This window comes from Nomascus leucogenys, chromosome 21, assembly GCF_006542625.1.
Source record: "Nomascus leucogenys isolate Asia chromosome 21, Asia_NLE_v1, whole genome shotgun sequence".
Taxonomy (NCBI): Eukaryota; Metazoa; Chordata; class Mammalia; order Primates; family Hylobatidae; genus Nomascus; species Nomascus leucogenys.
This window is the reverse complement of record NC_044401.1, coordinates 46945270-46960300: the sequence shown is the minus strand read 5'-3', so window position 1 is coordinate 46960300 and position 15031 is coordinate 46945270. Positions and strand designations below refer to the sequence as shown.

Genomic DNA, 15031 nt, shown 5'->3' with positions numbered 1-15031 from the left:
ATGTATTAGCTAAGCTCTGGGGATACAGATGTGAGGAAGACAGAGCTGCCTCTAAGCAGCATGTAGTCCATGGGAGAGAGACAAGGAGATCCATTCAGTGCACTCAAATTAGCCATGCTGCTTTGAGTATTGGCTCCATGTAGCCTTGAGGGTGGTGGGGGAGTGTCAGGGAAAGCTCTTCAGACAAGGTGACCCTTGAGCTGCGTCCGGAAGGTCACAGAGGAGTAGGACCTTTAACACTGGAAGCAGCTTGATGAACACTATGGAGATGCGAGGAAACATGGTGTTTTGGGGGGTTAGTAGTGGCTGGAGTGAAGGGTAGATGAAGGGAGTTGAAGCAGGAAAGGGGCATGAGCCACTGCTGTGATTCCGGGTCCCACTGTCAAGCTAAGTAGCAAGCAGAAAAAAGCTCCCTAAAGAAAATGATGCTTATTTGGGAATTGGGCACTGCAACTGGAATATGTGTGCCATAGTAAACTATGTGCATGTTCAGATGTTCAGGGATGTAAAGGAAGACAAGGGTTTCCTAAGCAAAAATGAGGAGGATGATATGATTGTTTTGAAATGATTATCCTTGGCTACAAGGATCAATAACTAGGGTGACTCAAGTCCGAGGTTGGACAGGCAGTTGCTGGGCAGATATCCTGGAAGATGTATTTTTATGTAAGGTTGTGATGGCCTTTGGGCAAGTTTGTGGTTTTTGTGGTCTTTGTGATGATTTTATTATCAGGCATAGAAACCAGGAAACCCTTTCTTCATGGCCTTCCCCAGCTCTGTTTGTCGGAGAATTTTTTTTTTTTTTTTTTACACAAGTTACTCCATTTTGATTCTGACAACTTTCACACCTTTTTATGGCACTGAGGAACTTAGAAAAGAGAGGAAAGTATAGGGAAGTGGGGGCAAGAAATGACAGAGGATTGAGCAAAGACTGAAGTCAGGTTGAAGAGTAGTTGAAGGCATAAAATTGACCAGATGTGGTGGCCAGTTGGATGTAGACTTGGCTGTGTATCAGAATGTCTTGTGGACTTTAAGAAAAATTACAAACCACTTGTGTCTTTGTGCAGAGATTTTGATCTGGTAGATATGGGCAGTGAATGTACACGTTTAAAGCATCATAGATGATCCTGGTTCTGACCATAGCCAGGTGATTATGACGGCATCCAGGTCATGGTAGGATATGGAGTGAGGGAGAGGAAAGAATACAGGAAGAGAGACTGGGGGGAAATGGAATACTGTTCACTGAGATAGAAAACACAGGCAGCTTTGGTTTATTGGCAGGGTAGGGTTGAGTTCAGGATAATGGGTTGATGCTGGACACATTTCTCCAGTCAACTCAATGGAGAGCTTTAGGTCAAGCTAGGATCAGCTGGTTGTAGATAAAATGAGGCCTCCCTACTTGGCAGTGTAATTTTGGGGTAGTTTTATTCGCTTTCAAGAATCCTTCTTCTGGTTGGGCGTAGTGACTCACACCTATAATCCCAGCACTTTGGGAGGCTGAGGTAGAAGGATTGTTCAAGCCCAGGAGATTGAGACCAGCCTGGGCAACGTAGTGAGACTCTGTCTCTACAAAAAATAGAAAAATTAGCCAGGCATGGTGGCATGCACCTGTAGTCCCAGCAACTCGGGAGGCTGAGGTAAGAGGATAGCTTGAGTCCAAGGAGGTCAAGGCTGCAGTGAGCTCTGATTGCGCCACTGCACTCCAGCCTGGGTAAGAGAATGAGATCTTGTCTCGAAAAAAAAAAAAAATCTTTCTTTTCCCTAAATCCTTCATCTTACTTGGACACTGTACTTCAGGTGCCTTGGGAGCATCCTGGTAGAGTCTGCTGTATGAGAAAGGTTTGTTCCCAAAAGAGAGCTGGGCGAAAGCTGGGTGTGAGAGGCACAGCACATGGGGGATTAGGGAGAATGAAAAGCATAGAAAAGAGAGATAGAACACTGAGATATTTTAATACCTACAGTAACTGGGTGAGGAAAAGGAGGAAAACCAAGAGAGTTGAATCACAGAAGCCAGGAGGGGTTTGGCTTTTTTAAGGGCATGATTGGAGCCTTAGGGAGTCTAAAAAGAGCACTAACTGAATCAAATGCTGCAGAAAGGCTAAATGGAATAGGATTTGAATTATGCACATTTTAACTTGGCAGGTACTTACAGAATCTCTTTTTAAAATAAATGTCTACACTGTTTCAAAACTAATTGAGTCCAAGAGGGGAGAAGCCCCTAAAACCTCAGTGGTAGGGAAGAGGCTGTAAAGGGTGAATCACAGCACTCACTCTGTGTTGGAGACACAGCAGGCAGAGGTGGCTTATGTGGGTGACATCATACCTGTGTGGTCTGTGCCAGCTGGGGACCTTTCCGTGTGTTACTTCTGTCTGTTCTCCATTGTCTTACGTTCTCAGAGATAGCAGGATGTCTGTACACATTGCTTTGCTGCACTCCCTGCCCTCGTGGGGTCAATTGACGTTAATTCTGTTCTAAGTGCTGAATATTTCTAAATACTTTCTAATTTCCTTGAATGGGTAAAATCTTATAATTAGCTTCCTCAAAGTTCCCCCTATACAAAATACTTTCTTTTTTCTTTTTTTTGAGACAGAGGAGTTTCACTATGTTGCCCAAGCTGGAGTGCAGTGGTGTGATCTCAGCTCACTGCGTTCCTCCACCTCCCGCATTTGAGTGATTCTCCTGCCTCAGCCTCCCGAGTAGCTTGGATTACAGGTGCACACCACCATGCCTGGCTGATTTTTATATTTTTAGTGGAGACGGGGTTTCACCATGTTGGCCAGGCTGATCTTGAACTTCCAACCTCAGGTGATCTGCCTGCCTCGGCCTCCCAAAGTGCTGGGATTGCAGACATGAGCCACCGTGCCCAGCTAAAATGCTTTCTAAGTCAGCTTTGGGGTGCTGACTAAGAAGTACTTAGCTAGCCAACACATGGTGTGTTTAGGTATAGACTCAATAAAGGGCCAAGAGAAGTCTACAGAATCTGAACAGCAAAAGAGAGGAAGTCAAAGCATGCCAAAATCGTGTTCTGGGAGAATGTTCTAGATACTTGTATTCTTGATATTGATAAAGAAATATAGGCTAGGCTGGACGCGGTGGCTCACGCCTGTAATCCCAGTCCTTTGGGAGACCGAGGCAGGCAGATTACGAGGTCAGGAGATCAAGACCATCCTAGCTAACACAAGGAAACTCTGTCTCTACTAAAAATACAAAAAATTAGCCAGGCATGGTGGCATGCGCCTGTAGTCCCAGCTACTCGGGAGGTTGAGGCAAGAGAATCGCTTGAACCTGGGAGGTGGAGGTTGCAGTGAGTCAAGATCATGCCACTGCTCTCCAGCCTGGGCGACAGAGTGAGACTCCGTCTCAAAAAAAAAAAAAAAAAAAGAGAGAGAGAAATGTATAGATAATTTCCAGATTAGAAACTGAATGAACTTTCAAGTAAAAGTTTAAAAAGAAAGGGGAAAATATACAAAGAGAAGGTAGTAAAGAAAAAATAGAAAAGGAAGCAACATGAAACTACAAGTTAAAGCAAACAAAAATAGCAACAGAAAATAAGATACCTTACATAAGCGTAGTCATATTACTTATTAGGATAAAGCCGAATGAGTCAGATTTTTGGGTTAGTAGATGGCAAAATTCTTCCATATGCTATGTTTAAGACAAATACCTAAAACCAAAAGAAATAATTGTTGAAAATATGGAAATTTTACATTTTAAATGGGAAATTTTTAAACAGATAGGAAAATGATATAGTAGGAAAATGTAAATAATATCAGTGGTAGTTAATATCAGATAGGTAGAATATAAGCAAAAAACAAGCAAGCAGAAAAACTCAGAAATTAATGTTAGCTCCCTTCCCAAATAGAACTGATAAACAAAACCAAGAGTATATTTGAAAAGACAAATAAAATAGGCAAATGTTTAGCAAATCCAATTAAGGAAGTAAGGGGAGAAACTCATACAGATATGCAGCATCAGACACGAGAAAAGAAGTATAACTACAGGTGGGGAGAGATGCCACAAATTGAGGATAAAAATTGGTGGTCATAATGTTAAATATCTTGATGAAAAGGAGTATCTTCTATGAAAATATAAATGACCAGAATTGACTTGAATAATCAAAGAAAAAACATTGTGTAAGAATAACCCAGTCCCCAAAAGGTACCATTAGCGTTACAGGTAAATTTTTCCAAATCTACAAGTAACAGGCACTTCCTCTATAATTTAAACCAGAGGTGTCCAATCTTTTGACTTCCCTGGGCCGCATTGAAAGAAGAATTGTCTTGGGCCACACATAAAATACACTAACAATAGCTGATGAGCTAAAAAAAAAAAAAAAAAAAAAAAAAAAAAAAAAAAAAAAAAAAAAAAATCACAAAAGAAACCTCATGTTTTAAGAAAATTTACAAATTTGTGTTGGTCCACATTTGAAGCCATCCTGGGCCTCCTGCAGCCATGGGCCACAGGTTGGACAAGTTTGATTTACACTGTTCTAGAAAAGCTAGACTTAGAAAAGCCACCTTTTTTTGGAGGCTGAAATAACCATGATACAGAAAGATAGTCTAAAAATAGAAAACTATACCCCATAGAGGTGCCCAAACTCTGGGAAAAACATTGGCAAATCCTCTCTGGTAGTGTCTCGAAGGAACAAACGTGACTGAGTAGGGCTCGCCATGGGGTGCAGAGGGTGGTCAGCCCCAGGATAGCACAGCAGGAGTACACAGAATCAGCATGATGGCCAGGATTTCAGCTCTGAGGGCATTTCACACAAATCTCATACCCATTCCTGCTTTAGAAAACAAATAGATACTTCTTCACATGGTGGAGAAGAGTCAGAAGCAAATACTTAATGGAGAAGAACTTGGGATATTTTAATTAAGTCAAGAATCAGACATTCACTACTGATATCTGCACTGTTTAGAGCTTTGGATCAGTGCACACAAAGGGCTGATAGAAAAAGTACATAGATTGGAAAAGGAGTAATAAAAAGATATTTTAAATGTATAATATGAGTTATGTTATACATGATTATATACAACATACATAGAATATATGAGATTAAACAAGAAATATTAGAACTAATGAGTTAAATTGATTGCTTTTGTGAGACTGTGGCAGGAAGATTGCTTGAGATGAGGAGTTTGAGACTAGCCTGGGCAACGTAGCGAGACCCCTTCTTTACAAAAATAGAAAAATTAGCTGGGCATGGTGGCTCATGCCTGTAGTTCCAGCTACTCGAGAGGCTGAGGCAGGAGAATTGCTTGGACCTGGGAGGTCAAGGCTGCAGTGAGCCAAGACCATGCCATAGCACTCCAGCCTGGGCAACAGAGTGAGACCCTGTCTCTTAAAATATGTGTATATGTATGTGTGTGTGTGTGTGTGTATGTATGTGTGCATGTTTATGTGTATATAGGTATATATACATGTGTATATGTATATATGTATGTGTGATGTGTATAATATATATATATATATACACATACTCACATGTATAATGGAAAATTGTGACAAAAAATGAAAATAACTTGAAATAAATTCAACCAGGAATGTACAGGATATATAAGGAAAGAATATAAAGGCATAACAAAAAATTTACTGTGATTTTGTAGAGGATGTCTCAATATTGTGAAGACATTATCTCAAAAATTATTTCTAAATTTTATGTAAGTCCAGTAAGATCTCCATGAGACATTTTTTTTCTTTTTGGAGATTGGCTGATTATTTTAAAATTTGTTTTGAAAAATACATATGTGAAAATAGCTAAGCAACCTTTGAGAATGTATAGAGGGTGACCTTTCTCAGTTTTTAAAAATATTATACTGTTGCAGGACTAAACACATCAATAAAACAGTAGAACAGGTGGTTTCAAAGTGCCAGTTCATTGATTTGGCATATCAAAAACTCCAGGAGGAGTTTTTTAACTGTACAGATTCTGGGGTCCCACTCCTGATTCCATAGTTTTTGGCAGGTCCTAGGATTTGTATAGGTCAACATGATTCCCATTATGAAGTGCAGCTGTATTTGAGAGCCTCTAATCTAAGATGCCTTTTGCAACAAGAACAAGAAACAAAAGGACACATGAACTGTTAGTTGAGCTGACAGGATTCTTAGGAAAAATAGTTTAAGGATTGGAAGAAAAGCTTTTCTGGGGGATGGGGAAGAAGTATGCTTAGGATGTGAGGATATGTGCCATTGTGGCGACGTGGTCACTGCTGGACAGGTTCGGGAATCATAACCAACATCACAGTGTGTGGGAGGATGAGGTAATGTAGTAACAAGAACGACTATTCTGGGTTGCAAACTTTTAGGAGACTGTGGTACACTGGCATCATAGAAAGGGCCGTGTGTGTTGACATTGGCTAAGCCTCTCTGTGCACTGACTGTCTCCTCCAGTCGTCTCCCTTTCCTGCATGGTAACATCCCATGTCCCTGGATGAGTAGGGGGGCATTTCTTGACAGTGGTAGATGGGGTAAGTTTCCAGGTGTTACCTTTGACCTCAGGTTGTTGGTTTGTCTTTGGGGATTTCATCCAGTTATGATGAAAGCCCTGGCTGGGCTGACCCCTGCATCTTATAAACATAGAGCTGCACAGGGTGACCTTTAGGATCTGGCATCTGTAGACAAGGTGAACACTATGCAGTAAATCCCACCTAGAAGATACAGGGATGACACGGAATTCCAACACCCGAATCCTGCCCCACCTTCCAAAGGAATGGGTAAACACTGTAATATTGAAGGTTGGCAGTGGTGAGCATGAACCGTATTTGTTGTAAAGACATGTAAGATATTCACTGTCATGAAACCACTGCCCTGTGAACCAAATGAGAGTGGAACCATGCCAGTCTGTTGAGGTGAGTGTACCAAGCTCACTGACTTGAGGCCTTCTTCCCATCCAAGGGCCAAGTAAAGTAGGTCCCATGGAGTAGGAAAGGGTTCTAGGAGGTGCCACCGAGAAGAGGTGAGCCTCCTGCCTTACATCGTGGCAGGCGTCGCCATATGAGGGCCAGCCTCCCCATTCTCTCCTCCATGGACTTTTCCCCAGTTTTTTCTTTTCAGAACTCTTGATTTTTGCACATTGTTTGTAATATAAAATAGGAAGAGTATAAACTATGGCTGGCATACAAAATATTTAAGTTACTGATTATCTTGTCTACTTCTTGATTTTTAAAGCACTGTTAGTATGGCTCATGTGTGGTTATATACAATTTACCATTAAAGGTAAAATTCACCTAACATCTTCACCCTGATTATTTCTTCTTAGTGAGGCACAACTGGGAGACGATGACAAAAGCGATTCAGAACCACATCAGCTCTCTAAACTGGGGCTACAGGTTGTCTCTGAGGGAAAAGGCTGTGGCCTATGTCAATTCCTATGGAGAATTTGTTGAACATCATAAAATAAAGGTACTGTTTGAGTTTCTTGTCTTGTTCATCTCCTTTTACAATTGTTTGTACTTGCCTTCAACTAAAATTTCATGTTGCATGTTAAGGGGCATAACAGGCATGCGCACACACATGCACACACACATACACGGCCATGCATGTGTGTGTTTCTCCCCTATTGTTTGTTGATTCTACATGTTTGGTTAACTTGAAGAAATTGTGTTTTAAAGAACTCTTAATTTAAAATTATTTGTCTTTGACTTTATTGCCGTTTTAAAAGAGAACATGTTTAAACTAAGTAGGTCAAAGTTTAAAAGACTAAAAAGATCAAAATTTTAGTAGTGGAATCCTTCCTAAAAATGAAACCTTAACTAGAACTCCAATATTATATTATTCATAAAAGCATTGATAAAAGTAGCATTAGAATTAGTGTGTTTTATAAGTTTATCTTTGTAATATTTATATATTATTAGATTAATACATATGGAAAATGAGATCGTTTTGAGGAACACAAACAGTTTAATTGGAATTATGACAATCAGATATTGTCCTCATCATCTAGTTTATTTTTGTACTTTGTTAGCACAGTGTGAGATAATCTTGACAAGATTTTAGATTATTTTGTATTCAGTTGTTATCTCAGAAATGTATTAGGTATGGTCCATTTAAAGCTGCCCTTCAATGCTTATTTTCAGCATTTTATTTAAATTTTTTAAATTTCACAGGAAATTGGGAGCATAACACAGTAAATATCCAAATATTCAATTCCTAGGTTTAACGATTGTTATCATTTGCCATGTAATCTATATTTTGGATGATATGTTTTAGTCAGTTAAAGATGTATTTCAACCCTAAAAAATATAATAGGATAAAGTCAGCCCTTTAAAACCTTACATAGGCCAATTTGATTTATGTTATTTACATGAAACACAGCAGAAATACATGTTGTATTTCTCAAATTGCCTGGTACAGATGATTGAATAAGCCCCAACCAAGCCTGCCTATTGTATGGCTCCTTGTTTAGTGATGCTAGCACATTCCCTGTCTGCAGGCGAGAAACTCCAGAGTCTCCGTTTCACCCCAGAGCCTGTACTTGCTTGTCTGTTTCAGAGCCCTTCTAAGCAAGGCTCTTTCTCCAGGCTCTGTTCACCATCCCACTCATGGCGCCAACCCACTTGTTTAAACACCTTCATTAATATTAGCATGTGAATGGTTTTTTTTTGTTTGTTTGTTTCTTTTTTGTTTTTTGTTTTTTTGAGACAGAGTCTTGCTCTGTTACCCAGGATGGAGTGCAGTGGCGTGATCTTGATTCACTGCAACCTCCAGCTCCCGGGTTCAAGCAATTCTCCCACCTCAGCCTCCCAAGTAGCTGGGATTGCAGGTGCATACCACCATGCCCAGTTAATTTTTGTATTTTTTAAGTAGAGACAGGGTTTCACCGTGTTGGCCAGGCTGGTCTCGAAGTCCTGACCTTGTGATCTGCCTGCCTTGGCCTCCCAAAGTATTTGAATTTTTTAGAAATGAAAATGTATTTTTGAATTATTTGTATAATTAAAAATCGTGAGCAACCTTTGTTGGTTCCCCATAGCCTAAGTTGTTAGGATGACATAAGGGCCTTCGCACTTGGCTCTAGTCTGTTTCATGTCACTTCTGACACAACCCTGCTCTCCAGTCTTCAGACACCAACTCCTTCTGGGCCCATGTGCTTTTGTATGCATTGTTCTGTCTTCCAGGTCTCCGTTCCTCTCCCATCATTTCACTTTTCTTATCTCCACTGGAAAATCTCTACTCCTTCTTTAATACATCCTTGATTGCCTTTCTAGTCCACTACGCTACCCTCACGATGGTGCTTTGATTAATATTTCATAAAGACTTCTGTTTTCTGTGCTTGTGCTTATCACATTGCATTATTACTTTTTCACATGTCTGCTGTTCCTGTTGAATGAGAAGCTCCATGAGGGTAGTAACTATTTTGTCTGGGATGTCTGGAACTCTGGACCAGAGCAAACACTCTTAGTGTTTGCTAAGTGAGGTTTACTTCTCTTTTTTCAAGGCAACCAATAAAAAAGGACAGGAGACTTATTATACTGCTGCACAGTTTGTCATAGCAACGGGTGAAAGGCCACGGTATTTAGGAATCCAAGGAGATAAAGAATACTGTATTACTAGGTAAGGTTAAATAGACTATTTTAACTTTAATGTTAATAAATTGAATTATATTGACATGTTTCCAGTTTATTTACTTCCTGTCTTATTCCACAAAAGATTTGAATTAACAAATGAAAATATATACAATGCAAGAAGCTAAACAGTTAAAAGTAATGAAACAGAGAATATAAGGTCAGGTAAATAAGGCCAGTGGCAAAATTTATGTACAAAAATATGCCATATGTGTCTCAGTGATTGCTAGAAGTAGCCTGGGAGTTTCGTTCTAAACTTCTTACAGGCCTAAACGAAGAAGTAAATACAGTTAGCTCTAGGGTTTAGTGTCCTTACGATAAAAATGAGCCAGCTGGGGAGGAGCAGCGCCACTCTTCTTAACACTGAGATTTAATGGGAATATTCCTTAGTGGTCAAACAGGACATGTGTGTGATGACTTGCAAACTTTTTTGAGCTGACTCATATTAAGAAATACATTTTTTGTTGCAATTTTTTGTTGAGGTAAACAAACACACACCTCTTCACATAGCACATACATACACCTCCAAAACTTAAACAGGTTTTTTTTTTATCACATGTAATGTAGTCTGATATTTTCTATACTATTTTATTTTTTAAAAAATCTTGCTTGTGGTCTGATTTTGAAAAATCTGAAGTATACTTCTTGTTCCACATTCTCTCCACAGCAGACTCAATTACAAATTTCAAAAGGCTGTTGCTTCATTCAAGCACTAAATTATAATTCAGTCATCACAAGACCATTATACACTGAAACATGAATAACTCATTTCATTCTTACTGCCTAGGTATTCTTTTTTTAATTTTTATTTTTCAGTGATGACCTTTTTTCTCTGCATTATTGCCCTGGCAAAACATTAGTGGTGGGTGCCTCTTATGTCGCCCTGGAGTGTGCAGGGTTTCTGGCTGGCTTTGGCCTAGATGTCACAGTTATGGTACGCTCAATCCTTCTCCGTGGCTTCGACCAAGAAATGGCAGAAAAAGTGGGTTCCTACATGGAGCAGCATGGTGTGAAGTTCCTACGGAAATTCATACCTGTGATGGTAAGGCTGCATGGCATTTGCAATTTCTTTTCTCTAACTTTTCACTTTATCCCACCTTACTTCATTTCATTACATAAATTAGTCTGTATTCAAATAATGTTAAAACAGTGTTTCCACTCCCAAGTCTACAGAGCCAACCCCATTTGCCCCCTTGTCCCCTCTTCTGATACAGGAGATGTCCTTGCTCTTCTCAGAGGCTGAGTCCCCTCATCTCCCACTTTGTTTCACCTTTTCAAGGATGTTCCATCTTCAGTTAGTAGTTTTCTTTTTCCTCATTCTTATCACTGTCTCCCATCTTGAACAATTAAGCCTTCTTTTACCCTCACTGCCTTTCTGGCTGGGTCCCTATTTTTCTTTCTCCTTTACAAAAAAACAAAGAACAACTCTGCATGCTGCTTCTAATTTCTTGACTCCATTTCACGCTTAGCTGACTGTCAGCTGCTTCCATATCCTTCACTTCTTTGAAGCTGATTGTCAGGCTTTTAGCAAACTTCCTGTCATCGAATCCAGTGGTCACGTCTCTGTCCTTATTTTACTGGGCCTCTTGGCAGCACGTGCTGAAACTGGCCTTTCATTTGAAGCACCTTCCTTTCTGGCTTCTGTGGCCCCACAGTCTATAGTTTTCCCATCTACATCCACCCAACCTACAGACTCCTGCACCCATTTGTTTTCCTCTGGGCCCCTCTTCACTTCTGTGCTCTTGTATTACCTGGATGATCTTCTCTAGGCCCATAGTTTTAAACATTATCTAAATGCTAATGATTCTCAGACTTATATCTCCTATTTAAGAGTCTCTCCTGAATTCCACACTCATTTTTACTATTGCCTACTAGAAATTGCCACTTGAATTCCTCATAAGCATTTCAAACTTAACAAGACAAAAATGAAACTCTAGATTTTTTTACCTAAATATTTTCCTGCTAATCTTTCTGGCCCATCTCAGTACTCAGTAAATTGTACTTAACAAGTGTATTAAGCCAGTATCTAGGAATACCCCTTAATTTATCTTTTTTTGCTCCCTCCAATCTCAGCTAATTCATTAATTCATTTCTACCTCCAAAATGTATCTGTGACAGTCCACTTTTCTCTATTTCTGCCTTATCCAGAAACCTTAACTATACTAACACTTATTATATGTACCACCACCAAACACACAAATGTACACAAACATACCAGTGTGCACCCTTTCGTGTGTTTCTTTTTTGTCGTATTTAGATAGCATCATTACACTTTTCACTCTTACTAGGTTCAACAGTTGGAGAAAGGTTCACCTGGAAAGCTGAAAGTGTTGGCTAAATCCACTGAAGGAACAGAAACAATTGAAGGAGTCTATAACACAGTGAGTTTTTATTTTGTCATTACTAAGTTATTGAACACACTCCTAAATTAACAGAAATGAAACTTATGGGAAGATTATACCAGGATTAACATTTTTTACATTTTTTTATTCTTTGTAAGAGCATTATCATAGAAGATAATTTGGCTACTGACATTTGAGTTTTCAGTAATGCATGAGGAATACCATGGTAAAATATGAGTGTATGTGACTGTACATAAAATTAGGAAGCACATATATCCAGATGTTATTAGTGCTTACTTTTGGAAAATTAGATATTTTATACATTTCTTAATTTGAATATTTTTGCAACAAATATTGAATATATTTTATAATGAAAAACAACAACAAAGCTATTTTTCTTTCTCAAAAACAAACAGTACAAAATCTCCAAACAATGTGAAATAACCCATGGCATACTTTGGAGGCCAACAATTCTTTTGTAATTAGTTTATAGTTTTGACAGAAACTATACATTTATGTTTTATATACTCTTTTTATGTAGAAATTTTTTCAGTTAAAAAAATGCAACGTACAGAACATCAACAAAGCCAAAAAACATGTAACAAAACCAAAATCCAAAAATCAACCCTATTGAGATTTTGATTAGGATTGGATTGGATATATAGGAAAATTTGGAAACACTTGACTTCTTTGCAATATTCAGTCTTCCCACCCATGAACATGGTATATCTATCCATTAATTTAGATCTTCTTTAATGATTCCCAGCAAAGTTAATACATTTCTCCTTAGAGATCAAGAATATCTGTTAGATTTATTACTAGATACTTATGTAATTTATATGTAGTTACAAATGGTATTTTTTTGAAAATGTTGCTATCTTTAAGTGTTTCTAGTGTATACAAATGCTGCTCATTTTTGTGTTTTGATTTAGTATTCAGTAATCTTGCTAAACTCTTACTGAAAAATTTATCCTTAGATTGTTTCAGATTTCCTGTGTGCACATTTATTTGTGAATAATAACAGTTTTTTTCTTCCTTTTTACTGGTTTTCTCTTTTTTTCTTGTATAAATGCATTAGTTAGGACCTCCTGACAAGAAATGGCAATAGCAGGCACTCTTGTCTTATTTACAATATCAAAAGAAAAGATGTTTCACTAAAAAACAATGTTTTCTGTAGGGTTTTGTTATATGCTGTTAATCAAGTTAAGGAGCTCATTTTCTATTTTTTGTTTCCTAAGTGTCTTTTTGTTTATGTTGTTTTGTATATTTAAGAAGAAACGTATGTTCAATTATAACAGTTCAATTATAACAGAGTTTCTTTTGCAGCTATGGATGATGAATTTTTTCTTTAATCTGATGTTAATTTGTTGAATTGCATTGATTTTCTAATATTCAACCAACTTTGTATCCTTTGTATAAACCCAACTTGGTAATGTTGGACTTCGTTATTTAGAATTTATGCATTTATATTTATGAATCATATTGGCTTGTAATTTTCCTTTTACATATTGAACATTTTAATTTTAGGTTTGAGTATCAAGGTATTCCTGCTCATGAAAGAAGTCTGGAGTGTGTTTCCTCATTTTCTGTTTTCTGGCAAAGTTCATGTAACATTAGAATTGGTTTCTTGTATGTTTGATAGAATTTACTGATGCAACTGTCTATACCTATAATTTTCTATGGAGATATATTTGACCACTGATTAATTTCTTAAATGGTCAAAGGACTTTCAAGACTTTTTATTTACTTTTGATTAGTTATATTTTTTTCCAGGAATTAGTCCATTTCATCTGAGTTTTCAAATGTATTGGTATGAAGTTGTCCATAATATCTAACTGTAAATTATTTTTGTAATGAGGTATAATATACATGTAGTGAAATGCATAGATCCTAGGTGTACAGTTCAGTCAGTTTTGACAGATGTCCACGTTCATGTAATCCACACTCCTTTAGGTAACAGAACATTTCTGTGAGTCCAGAAAGTGCTCTGTGCTTTTTCCCAGTCATTGACCCCAAGCAACCACTGTTCTGATTCTGTCACCATAGACTCATTTTGTTTGGTTTGCCTCTAAATGTCATATAAGTGGAATTGTGCAGTATGTATTCCTTGTATCTGGCTTCTTTTATTCAGACTGATGTTTTTAGGAGTCATCCATGTTGTGTGCATCAGTAGTTCTTTTTATTGTATAGATTTTATTAATGTAGCAGTTTATTCATTTTCCTGTGGGTAGATACCTAGACTCTTTGCAGTTTGGACTATTGTGATTAAAACTGCTGTGAAGATTCTTTGTAGAAAGTTTTCTATGGAGAGACATATAGAGAGAGATGGTTTCACTCTGTCACCCAGGCTGGAGTGCAGTGGTGAGATCAAGGCTCACTGCAGCCTCCAACTCCTTGGCTCAAATGATCCTCCCACCTCAGCTTCCCTAGTTGCTAGGACCACAGGCACATGCCACCATGCTTGGCTAATTTTTTTTTTTTTTTTTTTACAGTTGGGGTCTCACTGTGTTGTCTAGGCTGGTCTTGAACTCCTAGCCTTAAGCAATCCTCCTGTCTTGGCCTCTCACCATGCTGGGATTATAGGCATCAGCCACTGCTACTAGCCAACATATATTTTAATTTCTCTTTGACAAATACCTAGGAGTGAAATTGCTTGATCGTGGAATGGTTTTTACTTTTTAAGAAACTACCAAACTGTTTCCAAATGATTACGCCATTTTGTATTTCCATCAGCTATATGTGAAGGCCTAGTTGTTCCAGACCCTTAGGACTTTTAGGGGCGTCTGGCTTTCTCATTCTAGCCATTCTAGTGGATGTGTAGAGGTATCTTATGGCTTTAATTTGCATCTCCCTGATGACTAATGATGTAGAGAAATTTTCATGTGTTTATTGGCCATTCATGTATCTTTTCTTTGAAGTGTTTGTTCAAGTCTTCAGCCCTTTTTTGTTGGATCGTTTGAATTTTTATTGAATTGCAGGGCTTCTATATATCTTGGGCATATTCCTTTTTCAGATATATGTATTTTGAATATTTTCTTCACGTCTGTGACTTGCCTATGTATTTTTTAGTAGTATCTTTGGGTTAACAGTAGTTTTAAATTTTTATGAAGTTCAATTTTATTAGTATTTTA

At 38.2% G+C, this 15031-nt stretch overlaps 1 protein-coding gene across 1 annotated transcript in view; it reads left to right on the top strand.

Moving 5' to 3' along the window:
• Positions 1 to 15031, top strand: part of TXNRD3 (thioredoxin reductase 3) — a 50204-nt gene that overhangs the window by 16505 nt on the left and 18668 nt on the right. The window contains exons 8-11 of the mRNA XM_030802193.1: positions 7257 to 7399; positions 9432 to 9547; positions 10375 to 10600; positions 11847 to 11939. Coding sequence (XP_030658053.1) covers positions 7257 to 7399; positions 9432 to 9547; positions 10375 to 10600; positions 11847 to 11939 — 578 coding nt within the window. The remainder of the gene's footprint in view (positions 1 to 7256; positions 7400 to 9431; positions 9548 to 10374; positions 10601 to 11846; positions 11940 to 15031) is intronic.